Raw genomic sequence first — 14,654 nt, 5'->3', positions numbered from 1 at the left:
TGAGGAAGAACTTCCTGACTGTGAGAGCCGTTCAGCAGTGGAACTCTCTGCCCCTGAGTGTGGTGGAGGCTCCTTCTTTGGAGGCTTTTAAACAGAGGCTGGATGGCCATCTGTCAGGGGTGATTTGAACGCAATATTCCTGCTTCTTGGCAGGGGGTTGGACTGGATGGCCCATGAGGTCTCTTCCAACTCTTTGATTCTATGATTCTATGAGTCTTCACTTTTTTCTTTTTGGCTGTACCGAAAGTATAAGATGAATTACTACACACAGTAACAGACTATAGAACTTTATTTTTTTTATTTTGTGTAAGCTAAGAGGAAATTTATACACTGAAATTTCAAAAAAGACCTCAGGCATGCACATAAACCTTGTTAGAGGTTGTTCTACATAGCATTCTCTTTTTCCATAGGAATTTCCCCGAACATTTACAACCCATAGTTTTACTGTACATACAGCCTAAACCATAGCAGTCTATGATTATGTCAAATTTACACTGTGCAAAATCAAACATAAGAATAGTGGTACAACAACGAAAAATAAATGTAACAAGTATATTTCACTGTAAGACATTCAGATAAGTTTTGGTCCTTCCAGCCCAAATCAAATTGACTAACACAGAGATTTCAAACAATTCAGTGGTTAGGCAGTGATTTATCACTTAACTAAAAAGAACTGATAGGAAACCCTTTGGAAGGCAAATATGATAAATCCATACTGTAGAAGTGGAAAAGCTAAAAACAAAAGCAAACAACCTCCCAGTCCCCCCAAAAGGAAAATGCCACATCAGATGAAAGCCAATGAAAGACCAAGAATATTTGGGCTTTTTCAGTAAAAAGGATTTTCATCAAAGGTAATTGATTCATTGTAAGAGAAGGGAGAAGGAAAAACTGGTGGAGGTTTTATGAAGAGCAAAGTTTGGAACTTTTTGATTTTTAAAAAATATTTATAAAGTTTTTTTAAGAAGGACATGACCAGTGTATTCCACAAAGACTAATGTTTACACCCCAGCACAACAAAAAAGAATAAATCTTCAAAAAAAAAAAGTTCAACCTTCCCCAGTTATTTACATTTCTTCTAATTATAAATTTAAGATTCCAGTATGTAAATAAATATACATAACTATGTATACCGTTCTAGTGCTGCTTACCAACAAATCATCTGAACTTTAATTTTCAATTAAAGCAAAATTATTTTATAGGACCCTGAAAATGGGGCTGGGAGGGGGGATCAATAGAAATTGTCCAATTCATTTTTTTTAGTCTACCTTGCCTTGGCAACTTGTTGAAGGTGTTAACGTGGCCGGGAACATCAACACCTTGGCATGCATGAAAGATAAGTCAGGAAGGCTAGAAATCACCTTGGCAGCTTCTTCACTGAGTTGTTCTTCCTTTTTGGGCTTTCTGTTAAAAAAAAGATAAACGAAAAGTTACTTGACGTTGCCAGAGAAAAATCTTGTACAGATAGCTTAACTCAGTGGTTCTTAACCTGTGGGTACGCAGTTGTTTTGGCCTTCAATTCCCAGAAATCCTAACAGCTGGTAAACTGGCTGGGATTTCTGGGAGTTGTAGGCCAAAACACCTGGGGACCCAAAGGTTGAGAACCACTGGCTTAACCATTCTTGAGGAGAAAGCTTCTTAGTCACAGCAATATCCTTTTTCAAACTTGCCAAATTGTTCAAGTGTTCAACAAATGTCAAGTTCATTCCATTCCATTTCTGTTCATTTAAATCACTGTGTTGAGCTGCCTTTCTTGGTTTAATAAGTTTAATATTGTGTGTTCACCTGTCTGAACATATTCTCCCCTATGGACCACCAAGACAATTAAGATCTTCTGGTGGGGCCCTGCTCTCAGTCCCGCCACTTTCACAATCGCGTCTGGCGGGAACGAGAGACAGGGCCTTTTCTGTGGTGGCCCCTTGGCTTTGGAATTCTCTCCCGATTGAGATCAGATCTGCCCCCTCCCTCCTGTCCTTCAGGAGGCTCGTGAAATCTTGGCTATGGAAGGAAGCATTCCCAGAGTAATGGTTGAAACCGGCTACAGAACAAAGTTATCGACCACACATTCGGACTGAGTTGGACATGATTTTATCTTGGTGATTTGGCTTATTTGTAGTTTTAATCAATATGTATTTTAACTTGTTGTTTATTGTATGATGTTTTAGATTGTACTACTAGCATTGAATACTTGCTGTGAGCTGGTATGAGTCCTTCTATAGAGGTTAGAGAAGATCAGGATATAAAAGTTCTAAATAATAATAATAATAATAATAATAATAATAATAATAATAATTGTGGTGCCTCCAGCTGAAGGAGGGCAGAAAGAAGAGGTCATTTCTGCCAATATGTTTATTTATTTTATTTACACCCAGCTTTACTCCCAACACTAGGATTCAAGGCAGCTCACAATAAGATTAAATGAAAAAGTGAGGATAAAAACATGATAAGTCATAATGTTAAAACGCAAATAGAAATATTAAAATACAACTCAGGAAAAGGCACATGAATAGGCCAAGATGAACAGTTAAATGCACTTCCTAAGGAACCAGACAATTAGCAAAACTTTCCTGAATAAAATGTTTCTGCCAGCTGGTGGATCTACTGCAGGAAGGGGCCAGCCCTATCTCACTTTGAAGAGAATTTCACAGCATGGAAGCATCCAGTTTAGAAGAAGCCCACTTAATGGACAATCTTCACACACTTCTCTTAAATTAGTTCTGTTTTTTATTTTGAGGATGGAGGGGCTTAAGAAGGAAATCAGTGGTGAACAGGATATCGAAGTAAAGTTTTTGTACTCATATTAAGTGTGCACCGTACATTGAATCACTACTGTATAAATGCTCACAGAATGAAATTATTTTGTTGGCTGTTTGGAGTTTACCAAATGTTCTACAAAGCAAAGTAGAAAGAAACTGGCCTTTTATTTCATCAACAGCAGTGTTCCAATGGGAACATAACCTGTGTTTCTGGGATCTGGGACAAATCAAGTCTCTGGAGACAACTGAGAGCCAGACCGGCATGTCACCAGTTCAGCACAATAAATGTTACTTGCACTAAATTAATCAAAATACTGAACCATGAAGTCAAATGTCACTTAAGCAGACCTAGTGCACAACATCTTTGGAGTGATATGGAGTGTGAAATTGATAAAAGAATAACTCATTTTTAAGTTGTGTAGGTTATGGGGGGCATACCAGACAAGAGAGATGAGGAGCACACAGCCTTTCTAACTATGTGGGCATTCGTTTGATACTCTTTCATCTCATGTTTTGGGTCTAAGAGATAGACTGAAAGGGTGTTATTTAAAAAGGAAGTTGCTCTAGTGCAAGGGTCCTCAAACTTTTTAAACAGAGGGCTAGATCACAGTCCCTCAAACTGTTGGAGGGCTGGATTATAATTTGAAAAAAACATGAATGAATTCCTATGCACACTGCACATATCTTATTTGTAGTGCAAAAAAATAAATAAAAACAATACAATAATTGAAATGAAGAACAATTTTAACAAATATAAACTTAATAGTATTTAAATGGGAAGTGTGGGCCTCCTTTTGGCTGATGAGATAGGATTGTTGTTGTTGCTGTTATGTGCATTCAAGTAGTTTCAGACTTAGGTTGACCTTGAGCGAGAGCCGGGTAAATGACCTTGGAGGGCCGCATCTGGCCCTTGGGCCTTAGTTTGAGGACCCATGCTCTAGTGAATGCTAGCAACCTTAATACATGATCAAAATCACTCTCTTAGTTCTCTACTTCATTTACATTTAGAAAATCTAACTGAGGCACTATCAAATTAGCCAAGTCACTTCCTAAGGGTGTTTATTATTATTATTATTATTATTATTATTATTATTATCTTGAATTGCATATTTATTTACAATTTGCAGACAGACTGATGAAGTGTAATTTGGCCAATAACACAACCATAAAAAGCATGAGATACTTTCAATTATCCATGTGTGTAAGTATGTGTGTGTCTGCAAGGCAATAGTTGTAATGAGAAGCAGACATGTAGATGGAAAATTTTCTTAAGTTCTAGTTTTCTGTGAAAAAAATCCCCCCCCCCCCCCCCCAACATTTATCTATATTTGTCTGGACTATTGTGCTGTAATCAACCATGTTAGATGGACTAAATATAGGATATGAAGTTTTAATCCTCACTCTAGCATTCAGAGGAACTGACTAAGAAATGAAGATCCTGCTAAATTTGTTTAGATTTCTCAAAATCTTTTGTTTCCCCATCAATCAAAAGTACAAGCAGTCAAGAAAAAATGCGATCTGTTGTTCGTGCCCACAGACTCACACTCAACCTTTAGGGAAATACAGGGTTCAACTAGTTGTACTGAATCTAACTTTTTCAATTTGAAATGGATTTAGTGAGTGAAGAGAATGCAAGTGAAGATGAAAATACTACAGTTAAACTTCAACAATAAAAGATTAAATTGTATATACAAGCAATAGCAGGTACAACTCTATTTCAGTTACTGTTGTTGCTATTTGCCTTCAATTCATTTCTGTTTTATGGGTTCCCTGGAATGGGATTTTCTTGGCATTTTTTCTCTGAATCTGAGGTATGAGTGGTCTAAAATTATCTCAGTAGGGTCCATGATTAAATGGGTATTTGTATTCTGGTTTCGGAGTGTTCTAATCCAACATTCACACTGCTGCACAACACTGGCACTCTCTCTTGGGATACTGTCCTTATCACATAGTGTACAGTAAATTGTTGCTAAATATAAGGAAAGTATGATCTATTCTCTTTATACTAGTACAAATATTAAGAAAACATTTTCACGTTAAGTTTTGAATGTGTTTGAACATATAATTTAAATAAAACCACCAAATCATGTTTAGCATAATAGAAAATATTCTCGAAAAATTCCAGTTCTACTTTTAATTTTTTTTGTTTACAGGTGGATCTGTACAAACCTATTTTTGGAGATATAATATTGATCTACTTTTGGACACAACTACTTCTGAATTATGAATTTCTATCAATTAATGTATAATTTTTAATCCAAAATGAGTTTAGATTTTTTGAAAAAATACACAGTAGCTTATGCCAGATTCTTTCCTTGTTGGAGCCTCATATATGCTTTGAGTAGTCATTCCTGAGGCCTAAGAAATCCTTTAGAATTAAGCTTGCAGTGCAGTAGAAGTGAGTAAAGGAGAAGAAACAGAAAACTGATATTCTGCCAAGCAAAGAAATGCCTTTTGAAAAAGCTATTTTAATAAACGACATTTAGAAATTTGCTACCAAAAGACTTCTGTCCTAGTATTTATAAGTGAAATAAAAAACAATTATGACTGTTCATCTAAAGTGAAGTACACAGCATGTCAACATTCCCCAGCACATTCCTTCTTTATGATCAAAAGCATATGGCTTCATTTCATCATAATTTCAATCCAAATATGGCCCATGGCATCAAGATAGATAATTTTTCTCTCTGTTTTACGTAATGTTTTCCTGTCTTTGAAAAGGCAGACTTCATAATACGTTTCTATTTCTTTCTCCCTACAGGAGTTGTGGTTAAGAGAATAAACATTAATTCAGAGTAAGCATTTATTTATTCAGCAACTGAGATGTGCTTCATGTTGGAAACTTTTATACGGTTCCAGCAGCTGAAAAATTGCTCCACTCAGTGCCAACCTGACTACAACCATCTATAAAAGGTTTCTGTACAGGCTCAGTTCTTCCTTGATCAGCTGCCACAAGCAAAGGCAGGGACTAATAATTTTCAGCTCCACACATTCCTTCAGCTGCCATCCTGGGAAGGAGCCATATCACATGCAGCCATGGCTACAAACAAGTTATATAATGTATCATGATACAATATGATACTCAAAAGAAGCCACACCACCCACATGTTGTTACCAATTATTGTGTGTGGCCTTTATTTGAATTTGTCATTTTTCCTGCCCCAATTCTGATCTTCTACTGTCTCTCTCCTATAGCATGTCTCATATCACCAAACATGTCTCCTTTCATGAAAATCCAAATATTGCTCATTACCAGACCTCAAACTATAAATAATATGAACTACTCCTAAGGTAAGCTTTCTGCCAATCTACCTGGTTTTAACCAAATGGCTAGCTATAGATCTTTCTTTAAAATTGTTCTACTTTGCTCATTACCTGGAGAGATCAGGAAAGCCCCTACACTAGAAACTTTAAAAAGAACCTTAAAACCTGGCTCTTCCGTTGCGCCTTTGGCGAGTAGGTGTACAACATGACACTATTGCTCCCTTCAATGCTTCTGTCACTGGAGTACATGCCCCCCAAATGGGAAGTTTAGTTTTACAACCCTGTGTGTCTTTATGAGCTCCCTGCAAATAACTTACTCCTATTTTTATCTCATTAGAGTTTTTAACATTTTATTCTGTACATGTGGCCCGCCCACTGTTACTGTGATTGTGTTTATTGTAATGTTATTTTGTTACTGCATTCATTTTTTTTTCTTTCCTTGTGTAATTTTGATGATGTTGCTTGTTGTTTATGTTTTGGTTTTATTTTGCTGTAATATGTTGTTTGGGCTTGACCCCATGTAAGCCGCTCCGAGTCCCCATCGGGGAGATGGTGGCGGGGTATAAATAAAGATGATGATGATGATGATGATTATTATTATTTGGCATTTTGGTAAACAACAGGTTGAATATAGCAAAACTCTTAATGCTCACAGATTGCCCACCAGATCAGTAAAGTCAAGTTAGGCAACTCAGTGCAACTCAGCGCATTCGGGATGTCTATGCACAGCTGGACCTAGAGAGCATAGGTCTTCAGCCACAAGGTTTTAGCTTCCCACAAAAGGAATATTCATATAGAGCATTACATAACTATTCCACTTCCTCTACCCTTAAGAAGAATATATACTAGGGCTAGGTTTGAACAACTCTGTACTATGGTGCAAACCGGGCGCTACTGTAACATCCCAAGAAGTGAGAGATTCTGCGTCTGGGGAGAACAAACAGTGGAAGACATTGAACATTTCTTAATTGACTGTCCAGCATATTCTGAACTGTGAGACAGATATTTACATCCAATATTATCCAACTGCAGGTCCCCCAACAGAAATGATATTCTGACATCCCTCTTGCAAGGGCAGGAAAGATCCAGCATCATCAGAGTAAGCCTTTTTATTCTGAAAGCTATTAAGAAAAGAGCAGATTTCCTGAAAGAAGAACCAGGAAAATAAGATTCTGACTATAAATAGAAGGTCGGCTGCTGTCTTCACCTTGTTGCCTTGGTTTTTTACTCATGTTCTATTTTGAAATGGTCATATGACTGATCAAATAAATAAATAAATATTATTATTATAACTCAGTGCAAATCCATGAAGAATGATAATCAATAAGGAGTTCAGTTTCCTGTATACTTGGTGAAAACATCCTGGATTTAAATTGCACTTTTTTGGGTTACGAGTGTTAATACCTACAGTATATATGCAACAGCAGTAAAAGTAAGGAATGTTCTGACATAAAAGACTGAAGTCTTTAGTTTATTATTTTGATGATTACAGAAAAAAAAACCTACAATAAAACAACTTCTAAACATCAAATTGTGTAAGAAGACTGACACTCCTCTTGTTTCAGAACTGAACATTCAAGCTAACATTAACTAAAGCAAAGGGGAATTTGTGTTCTGTGCTCCCCCCAGTGGCAAGCTGTTGGATTAACGTCACTAGAAGTTTTAGAACTTGGAATGACTTATTAACTTGCAGAGAAACAGTTTCAAAAACTCTGAACATGTTTCCTACTAGATTTTTAAAATCTGTCATATTAACTGCAGAAACACCATTGATGTAGTTACAGGAGCGGCTCACTGTATACCTGCACATGCTTGAGCTATGTACTAGTCAGATTTATCTTTTTTTCAACATCATAGGCACAGGCAAACAAAAATTCTGCCAGTCAAGTCACTAACTGGAGAAATAACAGGCCTCCATCGCATTGCTGCCAGCCTCATTCTCTTAGACATTTCCTTGTGATCTTGAGACTCTGGCATCCGACAACTATAGAGAACCACAGAAAGCGGCAACAGCCTTCTGAATTGATATGGAGGCACATCTCATCATGTTAAAACAGTAGATGTGGCCCTTAATGAGACATGCCGCATTATCACAGGATGTCTACGCCCTACACCGCCGGAGAAATTATACTGTTTATCTGTTATTGTACCACATGACATCCCTCGGGAAGTAGCAGCCTGCAATGAAAGGACCAAGGCATCGTCATCTCCAGCCCACCCTCTGTTTGGATATCAGCCAGCATGCCAACGCCTTAAATCAAGATATTTTCCCCTAAAATCCACAGAGATACTCGCAGGAAAACCTCAGCAAGAAAGAGTCCAAAAGTGGCAGGATAAAACCCAGAACCCTCAATCCATATCTGATACCAGACGTGAAACTCCTCCCTGGGTAAACAGAAGAATGGGTGATTTGGAAGGCACTGAACAGGTTGCGCTCTGGAACTATGAGATACAGAGCCAATCTTAAGAAATGGGGCTACAAAGTGGAGCCCACGACATGCAAATGCAGAGAAGAGCAAACCACAGATCACTTACTACAATGCAGTCTGAGCCCTGCCACATGCACAATGGTGGAGCTTCTTACAGCAACACCAGAGACATTCCAAGTGACCAGCTTCTGGTCAACGGAAATCTTTTCCTTTGTTTTTAACTATGTTTATGTTTTAAATACATTATAACTGTATCCTCAATTTGCTTCTGACATTATAAATAAATACTACAGAGTGACAACAAAAATATGGACTTGATAACTAGAACAGCATCCAAATCTATATCTTTGCTGTCACCTGCAAGCAATGTAAGTTTTCAGAGATGTTTATAACATGCAAAGTTGTGGTTGACCTTGTAACATGTCAATGAGCTTTTATCACTGCAGCTGAGTTGCCAGAAACCTGCATACTGCTATAGATAGACTGAAAGTTAGATAGATTCTGACAGGACAAAAGAATCACCATCTGGAAGCATGGGGAGCTGAATGTTACTACCAAAAGAAAAGTGCATTTTTAACATGAAGTTTTAAAAAAGAAGTGCATTTTTAACATGAAGTTTGTATGATATAAACCTTGGCAAAGACTCTTATTTCTGCACTGATGTAGTGAAAAGTAATCCCAGTCCATTTGTCAAGGACTATACAGAGAAGGAGGGAGGAAACATATTTGATGGATCTGGAGCTGTGTCTGGCAAGACCAAATTAGCTTATCTGTTGGTCCTCTTATACTGCAACTCCTCCCCAAATATGGGGGACATATATACACATGGGATCCAGAAGGCCTTTGTATCCAAGCAAGATAGCAAATTGCTCAAGGCAACTGTTCTTATGTGAGCATTGTGTCCCATTGTTAATATAAGGAACATGGGAGATCAGCCATAGTCACTTAAGTTTAAGTGTAGAAGAAATGTAAGAATCATTAGTTGTGATGACTTACTTTGCTGATGAGTTTGCTTTCTCCACTGTAGACATTAGCTTTGCAAATGCATCTGTAACTTTACTGGTGGTATTGGAAGTCTCCAGCTTGGAAGTTGTCAACTCGTACAATTCTGGATCCACACCTTATAGCATAAAATCATAATGAGTGATAGGTGGAAAGGCATGTGAAATGTTTAATTTAAGTTTAGGAAAGTATACTCCCATATTCTGTAAACATCTGAACTATCAACATTTCTCGTAAACAAATCAAATGCAAGATGTTAATTCCATCATACACTCCATCAGTCATATAAGATGTTTGCCAGGTGCAAATAATAATGTTGAACAATTGTTTACACTGGACATCATAATCTAGAAATGGTTTCCAATCATTACAGCATGATGCTTTAAGGATGCCATTTTCATTCCACTGTCTCTATAGAATGCACATGAGTAAGTGAAGTCTCATGCCACATTTCCTCCTCCTTTTGAATAATGTAAAGCATTATTTCAATATTTTCTTCGGTTTCTCATCTTCTGTTCTAAGATATTTATAATAGGAGTAAAGTTTGGGAACCCTAAACCCAGAATAGTAATAATACAAAACATTAAAAGGAAGAAAAGACTTTACAAATCTTATCATCTGAGCAAATTTCAGTATGAAATAATTTTTAGAAATTGGCACGCCTACAAGTACAAACTGTTGACAAGAGCAAAGGGATTTCTTTTACATTTCTTGATAATTTCAAGGAAAAAAGCTCAAATATTTTCAAAATGTGAGTTAAGTGAATATTAAATGGTGTATATTGTCTGCTATGTTATACAACTAGAGTAATCCTTCAGTTAAGCCAAAAATAGGGTATCCCAATTTCATTACAAGCATTTTATCTATTCTAATTAAACTTTTTGGTTCAAATATCAATACAAAACCAATATACTTTGCTTTCTAAATATTGTCAGATGTTTACAGAACCTATAGACATAAAAGGCACAGGCCTTCTGAAGAGGCACATATAGAATAAGTACGAAATAAAGCTTCTGAAATCCCAGTAAGTTATACAGATTTGCAATTGTGTTTTTCACAATCTAAAACAAGATATTTGATATGGAAAGGGCTTGTAGTATTGTGACATGTTGCAAGTAATATTTACAAGTCATTTGTCAAATGCAGCATCATTAATTTTTGATGCTCTTCAGTTTAGTATATGATTATGAAATTATTATTAGAGATTTTCTAACACTGATACTATTTCACTAAATTTAACACCAAGGTGTTGGAAAACATGAAAATGGATTTTAAAAAGTATGAAGAGTTTTGCTGACATAGGTATTGGTCTAGATATTATTTTATTTCTCGTAGGAAATATATATAGCATTTTAATAGCTTTTAGTAGAAAATGGGCACATCAGAAGCCTTAATGAGACTGAAGTACTTAAAGAACAAGATTTAGACCAAGCTCTGCTTAGACACACACATACACTATTACACATATAACCCACAAACAAAGCTCCAGGCTAGAAGCAAATGACTTTCCAAGAAACAAGCCAGCAAACCTATAGGAAATGCTGTGAATTAGATGATGACATTCGGATGAGAACCCAGAATAAATTATAATCTGACTTCAAAATGATCACTTCAGAAGTCGAGCTGCCAAAAATGCATGTACTGATAATGATCATCACTCTTGAAATTAAAATGCACTGATAGATTTACAACTGCTTTGTGAAGTTACACATAACTACTATATATAACTCATCTATATTTTTCGTTTCCAAATACTTGCATATCCACCAATTCTAATTAAAAGTTAAATTTGGACTTAATCATCTTCAAAAGTAGAAGAAAGGCCCCTGCAGAGAGAAAAGCAAGGACATGCTCTTTCCATCCATAAAACCATTTCCACACAGCATCGCAGAGGCTTATTCTCTCTCCCTGTCACAATGTATGCATGGATATGCTAACAGGCCTGCTTGCTGGTTGAAGCACTCTGCTGGGCAGAGTGATTTGGGAGATCTTCTATTCCCCCTAAAAAAACAAAGGGCACAGTTGTCTTCTTAGCCATACAGCAGTGCTGCTGCTGCTGAATATTTAATGCTCTTTACAATTCAGTTTCTTTTGCAATGTGTTGTGACGGGTATCTATATTTTTTGAGAGGAAGAAACTGAAGTAGCCCACACTGTGAAAGTTCAGTGTTTCAACAGATTTTCTCCTGAATGTGAAATCATTTTAATATTTAAAATGGCAAGCTTAGAGTAATTGGGTGCCATTGGGAGCTACTATACATTGCATCTTGACTTGTCTAAAATACCAATTGTGCGGCTTTTTCCACAAAGCAGATATGTGGCAGTTCTTCCCTAAGAAGACTTTTACTTTTATTTCCCCAGGAAGACTTTTACTGCTAGGTGAAGTATTTTCTGCAAACTTTAAGTTCTTATATAAGTCAAAGCTTTAGGGCCAAAATTATGGATTTTGATATGACCTGTGGGTAAGTCAAAGGTCATTTTGCAAAGAGGGGAAAAGATCAATGCCATCTCAGGGGGCCAATTGCCCCAGATCACTGCCACCATTTCCCGTCCAGGCATTCAAAAAGGCCATGGCAGAAGGTAGAGGGGTCGGTGCTTCTGGGATGGACTAAGGTCTTGCTTTTCGCCACTTGATTCACAGAAACGGATAGTTCCTTTTATATATATATATATATATATATATATATATATATATATATTAAAGTACAGTATTTACACTGACCCATAGATAAGTCGACCCAGTTTTTTTTTAACTAAAATGCCTAGCCTTATGCAGGAGTATATAGGATACACTTATACATGAGTAATGCAAAAATCAAGGCCTGAAGACGTTTACAGAAATATTTGTCTTTTGTTCCAACTGTATCTTAAATTGTGATTTAGTTCAAAATGTAAATCTTCTATTAAGGTTATTCACATTTCTGACATTTTAAAATTAGCAAAATCCACTTTCTGTTTAAAATTCTGTAGCGCTGATGAAGCTGTGTTACTAGAGACAAATACTGAAGTAAAACTCCATTTCAAAGTGGGGATCTTAAAGGAAAATTAAAGCACTGAAATTCTTGTTTGTAGGAAAGTCACACAATGCAGCTCATGCTTTTAGTAAGAATGTTAAAAGATTAAATGTGCAGCATTTAGGACTCTGCTGACCTGGGATAGTGGTGGCGGTGCTAGAGCTACTGTCATCCACGGGCCCAAAGAAATCAAGGTTCAGAAGAGTGGAACCTCCACTAGCTTGAAATTCAGTGACCGTGTTGGTAGGCAGCCATATAGAAGGTAAGCCAAGGTAGGGGTTTATGTGTAAAAAGGGGGTAAGACACACACTTGAACATGCCAGTTATAATTAGTAGTTATTACATAGTGTTTTTTTATTATTAACATAAATAAATAGTGCTTACAAGATTAGTTTGTAGTTTCTAAGATGTTAACAAGTCAGTGTACATTCTCATGTACATATGAAACACGTATTCCATTACTAATAACTTAAAAGCTAACCCATACTTTTTAGGAAAATGGACAGAACCAGAGAGAGATCCAGAAAAGATAACTAGTCAATTAAAGGGAAACATTCAGAACCTTTCATTGAATTGAAAGCCATATTGCTCTCTTGCATTATTATACACACACAATTTAAGATACTGACAAACTGATTTGTTACTTTTAGTGAATGGATTGTCAGTAGATTAGCAAAACAACGAATATGAATATTGGTAACATTGGTTCTCATTACATTCAACTTCTCAGTGGCTAATTATGTTGTTCCCCTTTAATACTGAAACAGAAAAATCAGAAATAGATACATTTTTTTAAAATTGTTATAAAAAGCATGATGAAGAGACTGAAGTAGTAAGACACCAGACAACAGCAAAAGAGTCCATCCAGGCTTTCCTTCAGCACCTTGATATGAATCAAAGTTTTTATAGCTTTAAACACTTGTATAGCAGTGTTTTCAAGTCATTGATATGGCCAATAATTATGACAGATTCAACTGCATTTAACAGAATAAACTGTGTTGATGTCGGCCAAACTCTTGTTTAATTTAGAAGCATTTAGATTTTGAAGTGTTGTTTCAGAAAAAAACTATGATAATACAATTTTTTGCCATTAACAAGATGTATTCAAGTAGTGAACATTTATAACTGAAATGAACAAAAATTAAAGTGGACTTTCAGCTTATATAATAGCTGCACATTTTATTTTTTTCCCCATTAAAGTGCACCCTTTGGAAACAGGGTTTGTTAAAACCTGTGCTTGGAAGCAGCCATCAATGCACAAAGGATTTTGCCATTTAGAAGCTTACCAAGAAGTCTAAGAAGACAAGAGTTTGTTGTGAGGAGCGTTTTTGGCTCAAATTTTAAAAATTACTTAACTATTCCAATCTTCAAACATGTAATGCAGTATTTTATCACGCAGGTATGTATGCAACTCAGCAAAACAATGCCTTGCTTTGCTTTTAAGCACTACAAATTGCTTTAATTTGGGCATAGCTAAAAAGAAAGAAAGCCTGAATTTCCAAAGTTAAGAAATATATATATATTATATATATTTAAAATATCAGCAGAGAGATGTTTGTCTGAACTTTGTAGCTTTCTTAACTCTAGCTCTGGTGCTAGAGGCTCTACGGAGAGACGTACCATCTAAAGGGTTAGTAAGGCCACTGCTACTCCAGTCAAACTGGACAGGTGGTAGAGATTCCTAGAGTTGGAAAGTCAGAAATCAGATTTTACAGTTAGGTTATAGCATAATAAAATGTCTTGTGTGAAGTTTTCTTTTGCATGCAAGCAAAAAGGCAATATTTGAAAAGCCAAAGAATACCTACAGAGTCTACAACAAAGACATAAAGATTAGCTTCCCATTAACCTTTAAACAGCTATGGTTCACAGTCCTTAGACTAGAAATGCATATGAGGCATCACATCCCTGCCAAAATGCAGAAACAAATAATGATGTTATGCTAGCACTGCAGGGATATTTCCTATCAGAGTGGCAGAAAAAACAATCAGCTTCTACAACACCGTTATTATCAACTTTTCAGCTTTGAAAACATAAAAGGAAGAATTGCTTGCAATGCAATTAAAAAGATACATGCAACAGTTGGGTAAAAAAGGTAGAATGGGATACTTTTTAAAGACCCAAATCCAAACAGTATCTGTCTACACTTGAAATCACAGCGATTAAAGAGCAATAGGCTTATGGGCAGGTAACTGG

General features: G+C 36.4%; 1 protein-coding gene across 3 annotated transcripts in view; it reads right to left on the bottom strand.

The window, feature by feature from the left end:
• Positions 1 to 271: 271 nt before the first annotated feature.
• Positions 272 to 14,654, bottom strand: part of AFTPH (aftiphilin) — a 50,214-nt gene continuing 35,831 nt past the window's right edge. Inside the window, exons 7-10 of one of the 3 annotated variants that reach the window (XM_060784447.2) lie at positions 14,082 to 14,142; positions 12,598 to 12,681; positions 9,443 to 9,566; positions 272 to 1,401 (exon numbers count right to left, since the gene is read on the bottom strand). In XM_060784447.2, the coding sequence (XP_060640430.2) occupies positions 1,257 to 1,401; positions 9,443 to 9,566; positions 12,598 to 12,681; positions 14,082 to 14,142 (414 nt within the window). In that variant the 3' untranslated portion in view covers positions 272 to 1,256. Of the gene's footprint in view, positions 1,402 to 9,442; positions 9,567 to 12,597; positions 12,682 to 14,081; positions 14,143 to 14,654 lie in introns of those variants that run through there. The other 2 variants (XM_060784456.2, XM_060784462.2) reach the window with 2 other exon arrangements.

The sequence above is a fragment of the Anolis sagrei genome, chromosome 1 (genome assembly GCF_037176765.1).
Source record: "Anolis sagrei isolate rAnoSag1 chromosome 1, rAnoSag1.mat, whole genome shotgun sequence".
Taxonomy (NCBI): domain Eukaryota; kingdom Metazoa; phylum Chordata; class Lepidosauria; order Squamata; family Dactyloidae; genus Anolis; species Anolis sagrei.
Note: the sequence above shows the minus strand (reverse complement) of the source record. Positions and strands in the feature narration are given on the sequence as shown.